At 55.5% G+C, this 19004-nt stretch overlaps 1 protein-coding gene across 2 annotated transcripts; it reads left to right on the forward strand.

The window, feature by feature from the left end:
- Positions 1-4714: 4714 nt before the first annotated feature.
- On the forward strand, positions 4715-6696 carry POU4F2 (POU class 4 homeobox 2). Of its 2 annotated transcripts, none has more exons than XM_040064981.2 (2): positions 4715-5011; positions 5468-6696. In XM_040064981.2, exons 1-2 carry the CDS (start codon positions 4715-4717, stop codon positions 6407-6409), a joined length of 1239 nt encoding a protein of 412 aa, XP_039920915.1. In that variant the 3' UTR covers positions 6410-6696. The 2 variants fall into 2 exon arrangements, with proteins under 2 accessions (XP_039920915.1, XP_039920916.1); XM_040064982.2 differs by having other exon boundaries at positions 4982-5007; positions 5458-6696.
- The last annotated feature ends 12308 nt before the right edge of the window (positions 6697-19004 follow it).

A 19004-nucleotide genomic window follows, 5' to 3' on the forward strand; every position in this document is an offset into this window, starting at 1 on the left:
TAGCAGCTAGATGACACAGAACAGGGGGCAGGAGTTACCACTGCCCCTGGTGTTAGCCAAGGCTAAGGATGAAAAAGGCCTTTCCTGAGGACTCCAGGGCTGGCAGAGCCTTGGAGGAGCCTGAGGAGGTGTACGAGTGTTCTCGGTGTCCCCTGCCACTCTGGGCCCACCTCAAACAGCAGCTCCAACAAAGAGCAGGGGTTGAGACCAGTGCCAGAATGAATACCAAAAAGCCCTGTACAAAGACAGGCCCTGCCTCCACTTGGAAAAGCAGTTTTGGAACGGTGTCCTGGGTGCTGTGGAGAATGTGCAGTGTGTGTGAGCAGAGGAGAGGCAGTGCGAGCTGGATGGCTCCTGCTTAGCAGTCTGCTCGCATCCTTCTCCCACGAAGAATATTCAGCTTTCTTTGTCTAAAATGTTGAGTGGTTATGAATAGTAAGGATAGACTATCTGTAATTATTTTTAAATTATTAATGGTTTTGTTAGATCCCCTCACTTCTACATTAGGTTTCTGTTAATGTAAGTTAAATCAAAATGTACTTCAGTTTCCAGGCAGCTCCCAAATGTATTTTTCATTCCTTCATAACATTACTTCAAGTCCTCGATGAGGTGTCTATGATAAAGTTTGCTCCCGAGCCGGCAGACTTCCAGTCCTGGTGAATCCAGCGGCGGGCTCACCAGGCAGGAGGCTGGATGGCAGACGAGGATGGCTGCATTCCCAGTCAGGGTCCCACCCCCTGCTTCCAGGTGTGATACTCCATCCATGAGGAGCATGGGATCCACGGGCGGCAGCACAGGGGGGGAAATTCGTCAGAATAATAACTGAGCTACTTTATCGGCACTTTCCATCACGCTTAGGAGACTCAGCTTGTTCCTCCAGGCGCTCCCGATCAGAAAATATCTGCGGAGTGCCTGGCTCAGGGCTCAGACCCTGCAGGCTGCGAGGAGAGGTTCCCGCTTGCCACTCTGCCCCGGGAGATACTCTCGGATGGGGGGAAAGAAGAGTGGCGCAAATGAAGATCTCTCTTCCCTCCTCCGCCCTCACCCGTGGGTCCGGAGGTCCGGGATCCGGGGGTCCGTGGGTCCGGGGATGCGGGGGTCTGGGCCCGCACCCCGCGCCCGCCCGCTCCTGCCGAGGGGGGCGGCGCTGGGGAGAGCAGCGTGCGGAGTCAAACGCGTGCATTCAACACAAACGCCACCAAAAAAAAAAAAAAAAAAAAAAAAAAAAGCCTGGATAAATTATGCAGAGGGATTTCTGGATTTCTTTCAAGTAATTAAGTTTCGATTTCTTGCATTTATTTTAGTGCCAGGAAGCACGAGGCGCCACGGACGGCAAAACTCTTCATTGATCGTTCCGGGCTTGAAGTTTGACTTCGTGACTTGACTCGGGCTCGCGGCGGCGGCGCGGCCGCAGATTTGGAGCTGGGGAGGAGATTTGGGAGAGGGGGAGCAGGAGCCGGTGCGGGCGGCGATGCCGGGCAGCAGGCACCATCAGCAGCGTCCCCCCCTGAGAGGGGGGTGCCGAGGCGCCGCCGGAGTGCGGGGATGTCCCGGGCCGGTGCATCTGCCCGCAGCCGCGGAGCCCCCGCGGCGGCGGGGCCGGGTGGCCCGCAGTGCCCGGAGTCCCGGGGGAGCGTCCCGGAGGCGGCGGGGGCCGGGAGCGGTGCGGGGGAACCGGGTGGCAGGGCCGGGGCCGGCGCTGCCCCGCCCTCCAAACAAAGGTAGAGTTTGCTCAAAGTGTAGCCCGCATCTTAATGGATTAAAAATTCATTGGGCGCATTAGGTTCGGTAAAATATGAATGCGCGTCTTTAAATTTTAATCGTAAATCAGAACATAGATACATGAGAGGCGACAGTGATTTCTCCCCAGATGTCTGCGTGGGTCAGGGTGTGGGCGTGGGTAAGTTGGAGGGGGGGCTCTCCTTTTATTTAGGCGGCCCAGCGGTGCTCGGAGCCGCCTGCGGGGCCCGCGGGGCCGCCGAGGTGCCGGGGGGCGGCGGAGGCTCCGCGGCTGCGGCGGCTCCCCCCGGAGCCCCTCCCGACTCCGGGCGGGGGCTCCGCGAAAAAACTCCGACACCCTAAAGCAAACAAATAAACAAAAAATCACCGGGAGAAGCGGGGGGAAACGGGAAGGTGCCGGGCGGAGGAGCCGCGGGCGAAGCGCTGGCGGCAGCGGGCACACAGCGGCAGCGCTGCGCGGGGCCAGGGGCGCGGAGCAGAGTCCCTGCAGCGCCGGGAGCCACGGCGGGGACCCCCGGGGTCACCCCCGGGCCCGGAGCCGGGGAAAGTTGGCCCAGCTATGCGGCCGCGCCGCTCCGCGTCCCGGCGGCGGCCGTTCGGAGCGGCGGCGAGCGCTCAGCGTTTCGGAGATCGGCTGTCAGTTGCCATTAAAATCAAGATTAATTCATATTAACGATATGCGTTCTCAATTCTCCCGTGTGACAGCATACATTAGAACAACTATTGCGAGTAATTAAACTCAGTGCGGGAGGGGTTAAATGTATAGCAGGGAGGGGGGTTCCTCCTCGCATTTCTCTCCGCCAAAGTTGAGCCGGAAAGCCGGGCGGGCAGAGCCCCTTCCCCGGCTCAGCGCACCCGGCAGGCTGGCTGCCCTCGGACCTCCCCGTGCCAACGAGGTATTCTCTTCTTCTTCCTCTTCCTCTTCTTTTTTTTTTTTTTTTCCTCCCTTCCCCGGGAAGCTGGAGCTTTCCCTCCTTCTCCCGCTCACCTCCCGGCACGCCCGCGCCGGGGCGCGCAGGGCTGCGGCCGCTGCCGGGGAGGCGGAGGCGGGGGCGCAGGAGCGGCCGGGCGCGCTGCGGGGACCCCGGCGGAGGGAGGCGGGGGACAGCGGCCTCCCTGCCATCCCTGCCATCCCTGCCATCCCTGCCATCCCTGCCATCCCTGCTATCCCTGCCAGCCCTGCCAGCCCTGCCGGCCCTGCCCCGCACCCCGCGTGGGCTCGGCCCGCGATCGCCTCAAAACGCGCGAAATATTATTGATGGCTCTTTCTTGGGCGTTGGAGATGCTCGGTGCTTTAGACTAATTAGACAAGCCAAAAGCCTTTTGAAGATTAAGCAAATTGGACAACCCTTGTTAATTAGAACATAATTTAAAGTTTGAAATTATATCACTCATGAAGTAGCCTAATTAGTATGACGATATGTTAATAGCCTACCGAGACACGGAGCGCGGAGGTTTGGCATGAACTCCTTAAAGGCTTGCGAGAAAATCCTCTTTCCTACGTTGTCATTAATAAAAGATTTCTATAGACTTCAGCCTTTCAACGGTGACATACAATTTATAGTACACACAATGCATTAGCCCATAGTGCTGCTCAATTTTTTTACTATTATGAAAACTAATAAATTCGTCAAGCTGAATTAAGCATACAAATCAGATGAGGCATAACAGATTACATATTGAAGCGCCGTGTCTCCCGAGCCTAAATGAAATTTCAATCTAATAATTCCTTCCTGGCCCGGCCATAATTTGTTTAGAGATGTTGTTCTACTTCTTTCCAAGCGCTATTCACACCATAATTAAATGATACTCAAGCTTTTAACTTTGATTTATTTCATTTCTCCGAGCTGGCGACAGTGAGAGCTGATACAATGTAATTTTTTTTTTTATTTCCCGTAAAATTACCAAGTCTGCTGTTTAGGTGAGAAATTAAACACCTAAGCACTTATTTTAACCTTTCTTCTGCGAAGTGAAATTCATGGAAATAAACCCGACCACCTCCAGCAAAACTGACTTCCCCCGATTTCTTTTCTCCCTGTTTTATTTTTTTTTTTTTCTCCCCGATTTTCCTTTTCTTCTTTCCCTGTTAGACAGGCGTGGGAAATTGGCGGGATAGCGGTGCGCTTTTGCAGGAGGATCCCTCCGGCGGGGGCAGCCCCTGGCCGCCGCTCCCGGCCTTTCCCCGCGCAGCGCCCGGCGCTCCCCTCGTCCCTGCCGCCCCCCGGAGCGGTGCCGGAGCAGCGGCGGGACACTCCGGCTGCAGGTGCGTGCTGAGCCCGGACGGGACTTCTTTTTTTTTCTCCCTTTTTTAAAAAATGATTTTTTCTTTTCATGGAGGCGGTGGGGTGGTCGCTTCCCCCTCCTATATATTTTTTTTTTCCCCTGCCTTTTTGGCTTTCTCCCTCCCCTTTCCGGGAGGCGACGGGGCGCGTCGGTGAGTGTGGGAGCACGCGTGGGCGTGGGAGCGGCGGGGGGCGGGCAGGGAGCGGCGGAGGAGGGGGCCGGGGCCGAGGAGGCAGGCGCGGAGGGCCCTTCCCGAGGAGTTGGGCTGTAGTGACAGGCGAGAGGGGAGGGGAGGGAGGGGAGAGAGTAAAACCCACCGGCGCGGCGGCAGGGAGGGCACTTCGCGAGAGGCGAGGGCCGGCGCCAGAGCGGAGGCGGCGGCGGACAGCGGCGAGCGCCCGGGCGGAGGGCGGGCGGGAGGCATCCCGCGCATCCCGCGCATCCCCCGCGCATCCCCGGCTGGCCGGAGCCACCTCTCCCTCTCGTCGCCGGCGGGGCTCGGGCATCCGGCTGGGTGGCGAGCGGGATATATTTTTCTTTTTTCTTTTTTTTTTTTTTTTAAATTTTTCTGGGGGGCCGGGGCGCGGGGCTCCTGCGGCTTTTCCGGGGGGTTCGAGCCCCCGGCCCCGCGCCCCTGCCCTCCTCCGGCGGCCGGCTGCCGGCGGGCCGGGCCGCGGCGGCGACGAGCACCATGATGATGTCTCTGAGCAGCAAGCAGCCCTTCGGCCTCCCCCACGGCGGCGGCGGCGGCGGCGGCGGCCTCCACGAAACCAAGTACTCGGCCCTGCACACCGCCTCGCCCTGTCCCTCCGCCGGCGCCGCCGCCCCCGCCGCCAGCTCCCCCAGCAGCACCGGCACCGGCGGCTCCGCCGGACGCGGCTCCGGCTCCGGCTCCGGCGGCAGCGGCGGCTCCGGCTCCAGCTCGGGCTCCGGCGGCAGCGGCGGCGGCGCGGAGGCGATGCGGCGGGCCTGCCTGCCCGCCCCTCCGGTAGGTGCCCGCCGCCCGCCGCCCCACTTTAAGGGGAGCCCCTCGGCGGCCCCCCGGATCCGCCTGATGATTTTTTCATGGCCGTGCAGCAAATCACCCGGCGCCGCCGGGCGCTCGCCCAACTTATGCATGCGGCGGCTCTTGCCGCTCGTATTAATTTTTATGACCTGGGATGCCGCGCGCGGCTGGTGCGTGTGTCCGTCCGTCCGTCCGTCCGTCCGCCCGCCCGCCGCGGCTCCTCTGTGCGAGCAGCTGCGCGCCGCGCCCGCACCCTCGCCCCGCTCGCTCCCTCTTCTCCTCTCCTCTCCTCTCCTCCCCCCCCCACCACCCCACCCCCCCTCCCTTCTCCAGGATTTCTCTTTTAACATGCTGGGAAGGTTTTAGTGGCACGGCGGAGTGCGCGGGGAGGCGAATTCCCTGCTGAGCGTTATGTGTGCCTTCTATTTGCAATTGCAGAGCAATATATTCGGCGGTCTGGACGAGAGCCTGCTGGCCCGCGCCGAAGCCCTGGCAGCGGTGGACATCGTCTCCCCGAGCAAGAGCCACCACCACCACCCGCCGCACCACAGCCCCTTCAAGCCGGACGCCACGTACCATACCATGAACACCATCCCCTGCACCTCGGCCGCCTCCTCCTCCTCCGTGCCCATCTCCCACCCGTCCGCCCTGTCGGGCACCCACCACCACCATCACCACCACCACCACCATCACCACCAGCCCCACCAGGCGCTGGAGGGGGAACTCTTGGAGCACCTGACGCCGGGGCTGGCGCTGGGGGCCATGGCGGCCCCCGACGGCGCCGTGGTCTCCACGCCGGGCCACGCTCCGCACATGGCCGGCATGAACCCCATGCACCCGGCGGCGCTGGGCATGGCCCACGCCCACGGGCTGCCGGCCCACATGGGCTGCATGAGCGACGTGGACGCCGACCCCCGCGACCTGGAGGCCTTCGCCGAGCGCTTCAAGCAGCGCCGCATCAAGCTGGGGGTGACCCAGGCCGACGTGGGCTCGGCGCTGGCCAACCTGAAGATCCCGGGGGTGGGCTCCCTCAGCCAGAGCACCATCTGCCGCTTCGAGTCCCTCACCCTCTCCCACAACAACATGATCGCCCTCAAACCCATCCTGCAGGCGTGGCTGGAGGAGGCCGAGAAGTCCCACCGCGAGAAACTGGCCAAGCCCGAGCTCTTCAGCGGTGCGGAGAAGAAGCGCAAGCGGACCTCCATCGCCGCCCCCGAGAAGCGCTCGCTGGAGGCCTATTTCGCCCTGCAGCCCCGGCCCTCCTCCGAGAAGATCGCCGCCATCGCCGAGAAGCTGGACCTCAAGAAGAACGTGGTCCGCGTCTGGTTCTGCAACCAGCGCCAGAAGCAGAAGCGCATGAAGTACTCGGCGGGCATCTGAGCCGGCCGCGGAGCGGCACCCACAGCGCCGGCGCCGCCGTCACCGACAGAAAATTCCATCGACGACGAGAGCGACAAAAAGGAAAGGAGGAAAACAACCCCAAGCAACCCCAGCCCACCCCGCCGCCCGCCCCGCGCCCAGCTTTCGGGGGGAACTTCCCCGCAGAGCCGCGCCCGGACCCGCCCCGGCAAGTACCGCTGGTTTTTATTCCTAACAGACCTCGCCCGGGTGGCAGCGGGGTGGCCACGATGCCATGGCTTTCTCGGGACCCAAACTTGAATCTAGAGTTGAGGCTTCGCACCGTGAGAGACGTCTCAAAAGTATTTTGATTTAAATAATAATAATAATATTAATGACGATTAAAAGGGAAAAAAAAAAAAAAAAAAAAAAGAGATGGCAGGTTTTTCTGCATTTACACTGCGTATTATAAATATATAAATATATATATATTTTTACTGTGGTTATTATCCTTTTCCTTCTCTGAAGTTATAACGCTTAGGGAAAGAGCTGATCCTGCTGTGTTCACTGGTCTTCAAAAGCTATTATTAGATTACTGCCAAACAACCCCTTGTAAATTATTAATTTATCTCTCTAGCAACTTCATTTTGTGCTCATTCTAATTAATTACACCTCTTTAATCTAAGTCTTGGTAAAAGTAAAAAAAAAATTGTTAGTGAGAATCAAATATTTTGTGTTGGTAGGATTTATGGACGTGAGCTTTTCTTCTTCTGAATGTCCCTTTTGGCCATTTGTAAATTGTCACCTGAACCTAAGGTATTTCTCTGGCGAGTATTCTTTATTCGTACGGCGTCGGCACCCTGTAGTAGATGTCCTACATTATTTGTGTAGCCTGATTCACTGTCCGAGGTTATTTGTTTACCGCGTTACATATTTAATGGGGATTCCCACATTGTCCCCAGCACACGCTGCTCCCGAAGTGAGAAAGGACGTGGCCGCGGAGGTGACAGTGCTGGGGGGCGGGGGGTGGTGGTGGGATTGTCGCTTCGGGTTCCTTGCCAGCACAATATCCGTCTCTCTCGATTTCAAAGGTGTATCGCGACGGTACTCAGACCAGCTCGGTTATTTATTTATCTGTCTATCTATCCGGTTGATTATTTGTTTGTTTATTTATTTATTTGCTCGATTATTTATTGCCTTTAATTGCAACACTTTTCCACGGACTTTCCTCCTTTTTCGGAAGCCTGTTTGTAGAAAAGCCAAATTAAAATTTGTAGGGAAGGGGAGCGAGCGAGGCTGCACTGCTTGTAAATTCACAACTGGTTTGGTACATTTCTTTTTGGAACAACAACAATAAACGGGGGTTACTCGGTTGGGTCCCTGTATGTATTGTAAATATTTCATTGGCGTTGACGCACATATAGATATATTCTTACAGATTTCGCTGTATCGCTATTCTATCCGAGACTGTTTGAAGTCTTAAGTTCTGTACATGACCCGATCTCGCTGGCTTTTGTTTGGGTTTCTTTTTTATTATTATTTATTTAATTTTTTAAAAAATTTTGTTGGTTTTGTTTTGTTAATAGGAGCTTTATTTATTCTAGTAATGTACTAAGTTATTTTTTAAATGTTGTTAAATCGTCTTTCATTAAAAAAAAAAAAAAAAAAAAAAAGAAAACAGGATTTTTTTTTTACGTTTCATTGGCAAAGCGCGTTTGCCGCTACTTGTGTTTTTCCGCCGCCGACTTCCGCCCGAGCTCCGCGCCGCCCGCGGGCCGGGGAGCGGCGGCAGCACCAGGGACAGCTCCGGCGTGTGCGCAGGGGAGCGGCGACACGGGGCTGTGGGGCCGCGGGGTGTCCCCGAGCCGCTCTGTCCCCCCCGCCTCCCACGGCGAGGGGTGTCCGAGGGTGCCCCTCAGGCTAAGGCGCTCAAAAAAACCCCAGATTTGAAAAGGGAAAAGTAATTTCCCCGCGCGACGCTTCACAAAAGCCGGGGGAAAAAAGAAAAAACCGACGGCGGCGGGCGAGGGGGGGAGGAGGGAGATCGTACACGAACCGCGATTAAATATTCATATTTCCGCCCAGCCACCAGCTCCGGCTGCAGCTTCAAAAGCGCCCGGACACGCCGAGGGTGCCGGCGGCTCCCTGCTGTCCCGAGGTCGGGTGCGCACAGGCGCCGTGTCCCGGCCGCTGTCCGCACCCCGCGGCCCCTCCGGCCGCTGTCGCTGTCGCTCCCGCGGCGGCCCCACGGCTCGGCCCCGCGGGCGCGCAGGGCGGGCCCACGGCTCCCCCATCCGCGGCCGGGGCCGCCGATTTTTGGGAGGGGGCGGCGCTGTGCCGCGCAGCCTGCGCTCCCCGCCGAGGCCCCCCACGCGGGGAACGCCTCCCCCGTGGGCCGGGCTGCCGCGCAACCTCCGCTGGCGCTGGGCTGGTTCTGAGAAGTGAGGTAGGGCAGGAGGGAGCGGCCGTCAGGGGGTCAGGGTCAGGCAGCCCGGCGGGGACCCCGAGAGCGGCAGAGCACCCCCAGAGCCGTGAGCAGGCAAAGGCAGAGAGCAGCGAGCAGCCCCTGAACCGCCGCTGCGCCCTCTTAAATGAGCCATTCACTTAAAGGCTATTACGGGCGAATTAATAAATTACACAGCGAATTATTAAATCCAGATAATTACAAGGAATAAGTAAGTAATCATTAGTTATCTCAGCTAATTACTGTGGGTCAGAGCGAGCGAGAATGTGAAATCCTCCTCGGGAATTGAAATTAACTTTGCACTGTGAGTCTCTCTGCTTGACATCCCCAGTCTGTAGGCACATGGCAGCTCCCCTGTGAGCTGGGCTTTCTATTTAACTTGGAGAGAATGGAAATAAAATTAAGTGGCGATGTGATAATAGGAAGCTGCTTAGAAAGCAAACGCGGCGGGTTTTATTTTTCACCTTTTACTGCCTGGAGATAGATCGCTCTCTAGTTAGCCAAATTAAAAACCCGGGGCAATTAGCCGGCTTCTCCTAGTACCTGCCGGTCCCGCACTTGCAGATGATCAACAAACGAAAAGGCACAGGAGAGCCGGGGGGCTGAGGGGTGCGTGGCGGTGCAGAGGTGCCCGGAATCCGGGAGAACCGGGCCGGGTGCCAGGACAGCCCCGCCGCTGCCCGGGCCGAGCAGGGCTGAGGCATCAGCGTGCTTTGTTTCGGGAGACAATAAGCTGACGAGCTCTAATGAGGGTCCTCGCCTCTCCCGTTGATCTTTCGCCAGATCCTCCAGGAGCCCCCCCCTCTCCCCCAACAAACACCCGTCTACAGCATCACTTCCAGGCTTTCCTTCACGTGCATCTTTTGTAAACAGCAGATCCATAGGCGGAGATGCTCACGCTGCTCTCGCCGGGCTTCGCCCGCATTAAAACAACAACAACAACAAAACCAACCGCTGTGCGTGCGCGGCGAGGAAAAATATCTCGGCTTCTTTGCCTTTATCAATTGCAATTAGGTGGACAGTCTTCCCCCTCTTTCCTTGCTCCAGTCTGGGATGATAATTAAAATTTAATGAAGCCTGGGAGTAGCAGAGCTCTGTCTGGGGACTGTGGAATAGAATATTTTAACTGTACATTTACACCAAGTGTCTGGCTTCAAAGACGTGACTGCTTTTAATCTCGAATTAGAAAACCACAGACCTGAAATTAAATATTAGCCACCCTCGGCTCCCCTTCCTTCCCGCCACACTGTCACGCCTGTGTTTGCCTGCCTTGCCCCACGATACGCACACATCCGCGTCTCGGGTCTCCAATTACCCTCGCGTTAATAATAAATGTCTTTGCCGGGGTGCGGGTTTTCCTTTTATTTTTTTTTTTTTTTTTTTTTTTTAATAGGGTTAATGCAATATTAATTGCTCCTAGCTGCTATAAGAATGCGCCGCGCTTTTCCAGGAACAAATCGATGGATGAGGGCAGCGAGCGCGGAGCAGGAGGCGCAGCCCCGGGGCCGCCCGGGTGAGTACGGCCTCCAGCGGGGCCCTCCGCGCAACTCCCGCGCAACTCCCGCTCCCCTTCCCGCCCCTGCCCGCCGGTCCCTGCCCCGCTGAGGATGGGGCGGCTCGTCGTTCTCCCTCCCCAAATCCTCTCTCGGATGAATCCCCAGCAGCGCCCGCTCCCGGGACGGCCCGGCTGATTTGTGATGCCGGCGCGGTGACCGTGCGGGAGGATGAAGGGACCGCGTTCCCCTCCCTCCTTTATGGTTGTTGTTATTTTGGCAGGTGAGACCCCCGAGCCCTCCCGGAGGAGGGAGCCCGGCGGCGCACGAGGGGAACCTGCCCCGGCTCAGCGCGCCCCGCAAAGGTAAAGGAGGGGCTTGGAGGGAAGACGAGGACACCCCGCAGGTCAGCAGGGCGGGGCGGTGGGGGATAGGGAAAGAATCACAGCCCACCAGGCAAAAAATCTCCCCCAGGAAAACCCGCGCGTTCCCCCAGACAGCCGGGACCCCCTTCCCAGGGCGGGGAGCTGCTGACCTGCTGACACGGCTCCTCCGTGCGGGAGCGTCCCGGAGGCCGGGCATGGCCGGGGGTGGGCGGGCAGGAGCTGCGCGGGGTAGGTCACGCCTTCCCTGGCCCGGGGCCGGGCCCTCGGCTGGCACTTGTTGGCAAAAAAAAAGGGGGGAAAAAAATTAAAAGCAAGAAATAGAAAGAAACCGACCTAAACGAACAAACCAACCAAGACCCTGCCCCCAAACCTGCCGCGACCCCTGAATGAAAACAACGAAGGGAAAAAAGAGGCGCTCGCAGCGCTCCGGGCGGCAGCTGGGACACCCCGGGAGCGTGTGCGTGTGCGGGATCCGGCTCCGCAGATGGGCTCCAGCCCTCCGCGGGCCGCGCTTGTCTGGGTCCCAGCAAGCGGCACAGCCGCCCCCTGCCCCCGTCACCAGCCCCAGCGGGACAAGCCTTGGGCCGCCTCCTCCTCCTCCTCCTCCCCCCGTCCCGGGAAGCCCTGGCGGCCCTGGGGCGTGCGGAGCGGTGCCGCCGTGCGCGGGTGGCGGGGCGGGCCCGCGGAGTTTGCGCGGCCGCGGGGCCGGGGGCTGCGCGCCCCGTCGGGCTGCGGCATCGCTCGGCGGCGCGGCGGGGCCGGGCCGGGCTCGCCTCCCCGTTTATACAGAACAGGATCATTTACATAAAGTCCTTAAGGCAAATAACTGTTGGGGCTCTAATTTATATCTGATCGAAAATTAGCCGTCATTATGCGCTCCATTAGCAGCGTCTTTAATGTGCTTCTAAGCACCATTTGTCAAGCGGCTTGTTAATATCCTTCAAGTCTTTAAAGTTGAGAGCTCATTAAAGAGTGCGCTCTGTTATTGATGTAATTTAGATGAGTTTGGAGGAGCGAGTGCGCCGCGGACAACCTGGATGAGCGGGGAGAGGCTGGGGCAGGCCCCGGGGCCGGGGGAGCAGCATCCCCGGCGCGGTGTCCCCTCAGCGGTGTCTGTCCCCTCAGCGGTGTCTGTCCCCTCGCGGAGTGTGTCCCCTCACGGTGTCCCCTCACGGCGGGGCCGGGGGAGCGTGTCTGGGCCGAGGCGGAGTAAACCCGGCTAACGATGCGCAGACGTGACTCCGCCGCCTCTCCCCCACTCCATCGGAAGAGCATAAAGGCCAATAAATTACCTCCGCTGCTTTTCTGAAAATCCATCTATCCTGTCCCCTTTTTTAAAAAAATTTTTTCCCTTGCCCTCCGCTGGAGGAGATGGCGTCTGTGCAACACGCCGCAGCCGCCCCTCGAGGGCGGGCTGTGGGGCAGCGCCCTCCGGGGAGCTCCGGGCCCCTCCCCGCCCCAATCCCTGCCGAAACCAGGCGCTTGTGGGGACAGCCCCGGCTGAGCTCCGTGTCCCCCCCTCCCCCGGGCACTGCGGGGGCTGGCGGGGAGGATCCCCCCCCTGCGCCGCCGTCCCCGGGCTTCCCCCGGGCAAAAGCAATAAAGCGGGTAATTAGACTGCTAAAGACGGATGTAAATAACGGGGAGGAGGCGGCGGTGACAGGCGTGCAACGCCCCCGGGGATGAGGACAGGAGCCCCGCAGTGCCAGCCCCGAGGCTCTGTGAGGGGTGCGCGCTGCCCCGGCGGCCGGAGGGCACCGGCAATTCACGAGGGCCTCACCACCCACCAGAGTCCCCTCGGCCCCCGGAACCCCCAGGGCGTGCAGGGCGAGGGCCAGGGCAGAGGGGCTGCCGTGGGGGGGACTGCTGCAGGTATCAGCAGCCTTTCAGACCCCGCTGCAGCCCCACGACCCCTTCGCAGGGGCTCCAAGTGGCCTATCACACAGGCGTCTGTCAAAGGGGTGTCTCCTTCACCCCACGTCACCGGGACACACGGACAGCCGAGGTGTTTTTCCTAGAAGTGGGGTGTGTAAGCAGCCGCATGTGTGATCCAGCCCTGCCCAGCTCTCGGGCAGTGGGGCCCAGAGGTGCTCCCCATCACAGCAGAGTGCGGCACATCCAGCCCTGGCCCTCACATGATGGATGGCTGCTCCTGACCAGCCGGACACAACTTCTGCACCTCTAGCATGAGGCGTCCTAGTCCTAGAGCCTGGAGATGACCTGTTCTAGAGCCACCACTTCTATACTGGTCCCCAAAGCTCTCCGGGCAGAGGAAGAGAAGAATACCCTCAAGGCAGTGAGCGAAAACACCACCGTGGGTGGCACAAAGAGCCACCAGGCAGCCCGAGGATGAGCTGCCCTTGCAGATGTGCCCTTAGTGATCGTCACCAGGAGCTCACAGGAGCTGCAGCACGGCGGCACATTGCCCTGAGCAGGCTGGCCTCTGTTCACTCTGTCTGAGTGTGGCATTTGGGGACAGAGTCCTCTCAGGGTATGTTGTGGGCATGTGTGGGTGGCCTGATGGATTTGAGCAAGGCTGGCTGTGTGATGGGAAGTCATTTCTTACCCATCTTTTCACTCACTCATAGCTTTTCTCTTGCCTGTGGCGCCACATTATTTTGGAGGAAACAGCATGGGAGTCGGCGGGATAAACTTTGAGAACGTACATTTTTTAGGGAGGACAGTTACAGGGAGATAGCTTTGTCTGTATTGAACAGAGCCATTGCAAACCAGGTCAAACACAGGCTTGCCTATGGCAGATGGGGAGGGAAACCCATGGACGGGCCTCATGTTGTGACCACGCCAACATTTTATAGCAGCAGAGGCTGCAGCTTTTACCAAATTAAAAAGCAGTCCAGTTTCTTGCCATGTTTTGTGGGCAGGACTCCTGGATGTGGCAGCAGCAAATGAACCATGTCCCATTCTCACCCTGGACACCCTTTTCAGGGGGCTTCTGGCAGTGACACATGTGGCAATGCCCACTGGGCAGCAGCAGGGAGCCCCTGGGCCAAGAAGAGTGTGATGAGCAGGGCTTGTGAAAACCTGGGCATAATAAAAACCTCCACCCCACAGGTACACACAAACATACAGACACTGCAGATGTTACATAAAAAAAAAAAGCAAAAGGTGTCACCTTTTGAAACAGTTTTTACAGCTGCTGAGCTGTAAATTTTTTCCTGATTGCTCTTCTTTTTTAAAAACACAAATTCTTAAAGAATAGAGTCTTAACATGCAGCATCTTTAAAAATGACTGTGACCCTCCCAAATTTTTGCTACAAAAATCTTACCACCCTCCCAGTGAAACTGAGGGATCCTTGAGGCCACCCAGTGCAGCCCCGCTGGAGCCTGGGACAGCAGCACAGGTCAGCGTCTCCTGGCGGTGCCTGCACCAGGGAAGGAAGCAGGGCAGGCACCAGGCTGCCCAACAGACAGCTCTGCCTGCTCTATGCTGGCTGGAGGCAGTGAACAGCCCCAGCGATGCCGGGCCACGGGCTGGGGGCAGCGTCTGCTCCAAGCAGGCTGTTCGGTGGTGCCCACGCTGTTTTGGGGAGGCAGGGGAACACAGGAAGGGAATCAGCCGTCACGCAGCGCTGCTTGGTCCCAGGCTGGAGAACGGCTCCCAGCCGGTTCTGCAGACTGCCAGGGATGCAGCCACCAGAGACCACCCACCACTTACCTAAAGCTTTCTCTCTTCTGTAAAGCCTCTTTCCTGCTGGGGAGGTCGGTATGTGTTTGCCCTGGATACGAAGACCAGAGCCTCTTCCCGCACCCAGCTGAGCTGCTTTGTCTCCCTGACCCAGCAGTACTTCCAGCTTGTGGAATAGTTTGGATTAGAGCCAGACAGCTAAGGGGTTCTTGCCCCCATGCAGGTTTGCCAGGCAATGGCGCCATGACTCGATGAGGTTCCGGCCTCTCCAAGGACTCTACTGCCTGTCCTTTGGATAGTTGCACAACAGCCCTGCATCCCAGTGGCCCCAAACAGGTGCTAATGAACAGGGACAGCTCAGGCTTGGGATGGAGCCACAGGACTGCTCTCCCAGGCAGCCCATGGGGATGGAGCAGGAGGCAGCCCTGGGAAGGTGGGGAGAGGGTTTTCCTTCTTTTAGACAGCTGCTAAAATGTTTTCATTTAATCAGCCGCAGCACGCACGGCTCAGTTAAACAGCTGGCACCCGGGCTGATGCACGGGGATGTGTAATTTTGATTCCTACCTTTCTGTTTCAAAGCTGTGTCGCTTTCAGCACTTTGATCCAGAGACTAAACTTATTGTGGCATATTTATGTAGATGACATTTTCGTTTGCTCCTTTATTTATTTATTTCTGCAAAACACAGCGCTGACAAGGTTTCCAGTGCTGAGGCAGAGGTGCTCTCTGAAGGAAAACACACGGTCCAAACTCCAGCATGTGCTGCAGGAGTCCTCTTTTCCACATGTCATAGGCTCCAATGGCAGGAGCAGTGGCAAAGTGTGGAAGAGCTCATGCAGGAAAAGGAAGTACCAGGCTGGGGGTGAGTGCCAGTGTATGTAAAGCTGCATTCCATTGCATTGTTTTTTAGGATGTTTATTAGGATGCATCTCTCTAGAGCTCTACAATTCTTTTGGGGTCATGATGGCAACTCAGTGTGTTACCCTTCCCTGATGGCAGCATACTGATCTCCATAAGGAAGTAGGGATGTGCTGCTATCCAACGTTATAGCAGAGGAAAACAGAGAAGTTCAGGATGGATGAGGAAATGGAAAGAAGTTTCTCAAGTCCTAAGAGGGCTCTTTAGACCTGGGATCAACCCTGCCCCATCTGACAACACCTCCAAAAAACTGAACCAGTACCTCCCTTAAATATCTCACTCCCAGGAGGACACTGGCAGCATGAGATACTCATGAAATACCCATTTCCCTCAGAAGCACAGCAGGTTTTTCTTAAAGCTCAGCCTCAGGTGTACTGCAGAGGGGAGGTGAAAGCTGACTCCCCTGAATTTGGACCTTTATGTTGGGCTCTCTGGTGTCAAATAAGGCACAAACTCCGGCTGACATCAGAGGATGTGGCATTAATAAATCCTCTTGCCTGGGGCTTTCAGCCCATGTGGTTTCCTGCCTTTTCCCTTGTGTGGGACACACATGAGGTCTGTCACCTCTGTTGTCCTCTCTGCCGCACAAAAACCCGTGGGGATATATCCACAGCTAAACCCCTTCCCCATCTGTTCCATTGGCCTGAAGTAGGCTTGAAACACTTTTTAAACTGGTTTGAGGCTGGGGAGGTACAAACAGAGGCACCAACAGACAGGGACAGCCATGTGGAGTGTGGTTTCCCCAGGAAGCCAGGTCCCATCCACGACTGAGCCAGCTGAGGAAGAGATGCTGCTCGTGTGGACATTTCAGCACCTGGGGCACCTCCTTCACCCTTTCCTGCCTCCCAGACAGCTTCTGTTCCAACAATCCTCATCCTCCCAGTGCAGCAGCAGCCCGAATGCAGCTCTGATGGCCGAGGCTGGCATTTATTACGTGGCTCCTCCTGTCCATGGACGCACCCGAACACAAACAGCCCTGCTACCCACATGGAAGCAGGACAACTCATTTTAACATTTTAAACATCCTCAGCAACAGTTTTAGAATGTCTTGGGCTTCCCATTAAGAGAGCTCTGACATGTTAAAAATTGAGCAGGGAAAATCCAAAAGGTTAAATTAAAAAAAAAAAAAAAAGTTACTCCTTGAATAGCAACAGAGGAATTGCTGGGGCTGTTCATTTTTCAACTTTAGAGAAGACTGTTTGACTCATACACCTCCAAATTGAATCCCTGGGTGGTGCTGACACCAACTCTCCCTTCAGCCCTCCAGATCACTTCCCTTCTTTGCCCCTCTGGGTGTTCGTGAGCCAAGTCTTCTTGCCCAGAGGAAATTATCAGCTGGCTGAGCTGATTCCTTGGGCTTTGTGTCAGATCTCAGTGAGATCTCAACCAGGTGCATGTTTTAGGCATGACAATCTTTGAACTGTTCCTGATTGAACAGGGAAAAATCAGCAGTTTTTCTCACATAATGGTACCTGACATCCAAAGGAGGAAAACCACCTGCAATTATAGGAGAAATATTACACAGAATGTGGTTAATTTTCCATCCAGGCTTTCCAGGAAGAAGATGTTGCTCCACCTTTCCTCTCACTTCAAAATTGCAAGCCTTGCCTTGATCTGGGAAAGCACTGGGCTCAGATTATGGGCAAATACGATAAACCAACATCTCAGAACATGTGTAGTTCTTTATTTTGAGATACCTATAGGCACTTTTGGCTGGCATTTCATCATACCTCAATCTTCTTTCCACTGAGGCGGAATCACTCTGATACACTGTAAAACAACATTGCTTGCCACCTTACACCCTAGGCAGTGAGCTATAACTAAGATGCACACACGCAACCTGGTATTTTTTTGCGCCAAACACCTCTGCAAAGCCAGCTGATGACAGTGTCACATATATAAGTCATTTCATTGCCCTGCTGACACCCCCTGGTTGGAAGTACCCCGCTTTTCTGATGCAGAAAATCCTCCTGGAGTACAAAACTGCCATAAGAATAAAAATTTCAATTACAAATCTTAACTAAATATACGTATTTATGTGTCCATTACAATATTACATTTTTGTGGCAAGTTCTTCCACTGTGCGCCATTCGGTCACGTTGGGACAATTTAATGTAGAGGCACTTCATCATGGAACAACATCTGAGGTGATTTACAGTTCCAGCTTTTAGCAGCACACCTGTAAATGGCTATAAATAATGCTAACCCTTATTAAGGAGACATCGGGGTGCTCCCAGACAGAGGGAATTAACGGGGAAGCTGTTGTGGATGATCCTGGGTAAAAGCACTGCCACTTGGGGTTGTTCCAATACACAGACATGCACAATCCACAGCCAGGCCTGAAGGGGCAGTTGTGGGAGGTCCAGTCAAGTTGTGGAATGGCAGAGTTTGGAAGGCATCTAGCAGCAGGCCAGTGTCCAGAGATCAGTGACATTCCAGGCTTAAGCACCTTTGTTTCTCTTGAGGCTGTAATGCAATTTTTACAGGTAAGATGTTTTCAGCAAAGTTTAATTTGAAAGAGCTCCTCAACTTTTACTTCTCACCTGTACCACGTCTTCATTCAGCAGCAAGGATAAAACAAAGGAAAGCTATGAAGCATTGGAATTGTGGAGACAGAGGGAAGACTGTGAATTAAGGTGAAGTAGGAAAAAAAGACGAGTCTAATGAAAAGTGCAAATGAGGAAAAGATACAGTAGGCTCAAACCCATCAGATTTACTGTAATTTGTATTTGTGTGTCCACCCAAATCCCTTTAGCTGGGGGGTAAGATTCTGACTTAGTTCTGCTGCGAATACCCACCTACATGAAAAAAGATTTATTTCTATTTAATGATGAAACGCTGTATGTGGAAAATGGTGAAAGAAGAGGATCAAGCTCCTAACCAAGGACTGGCCATGGCACACCAGACAAAACATGGAAAATACCTTTCCCAGATGAATGATCATCATGCAGGGAGGCAAAAAAAAAACCAAACCAAAAACCAGCTAATGATGACAGGAACATGTCACACTATGAAATAAACCTCTGCAGCTCAAAGCGCTGTTACGAATACTTGTGTTTTAATGGTGTCGAAGATGATTTCCAGGTAGAAATTCAAAAGGCCCCAGTACAGAGATCAGGAAGCAAAGGTATGGTGACCCATAATTTGGGGCTGCCACATGCAGGTTTTTACTTCAGCTTGTAATACCTGTGAAGACATTGGAGCCTTTGCTTCGGAAGTCAAGAGCTGACCTGTCCTTCTGTTACAGGAGAGCTGTCACAGGAACAGTCTTCAAAGGCTCAGAAATCAGAGGAAAAAGTAGAATAGCTTCCTCTTGTCTTCCTTCAACACAGCTCTGACCTGAGATGACCCTGAAACAAACTGACTCTGTTTTAGAGGCGCAAAAGCCTCTTCCTGGCTCATGTAGTCAACACGATGACAGGCTCCTGAGTTTGGGTTTGGTTCCACAGACCCTTTCAGCTGATGAAGGCCACTGTATATTTTCAGCACCTTTTTCCTTTGAAAAAATAGTTAACTCCAGTCTCACAGTCCTGAAGATATTTCACTCTTGTCTGATATTAAGAAACGTACAACAGGGAGTGCAGAAATGAATCACAGCATCTGATGGTGAGATTAAACCCAGCAGCTTTCAAGGCAAAGTGCATTGTCTCACTGATGGAAATACCCCAGCTCCCTGCAGTGGGATGTGGGATCTGGCAGAAACAGAGAGGGTGACTAAGGCAAGCACATTTC

This window comes from Hirundo rustica, chromosome 5 (genome assembly GCF_015227805.2).
Source record: "Hirundo rustica isolate bHirRus1 chromosome 5, bHirRus1.pri.v3, whole genome shotgun sequence".
Taxonomy (NCBI): Eukaryota; Metazoa; Chordata; class Aves; order Passeriformes; family Hirundinidae; genus Hirundo; species Hirundo rustica.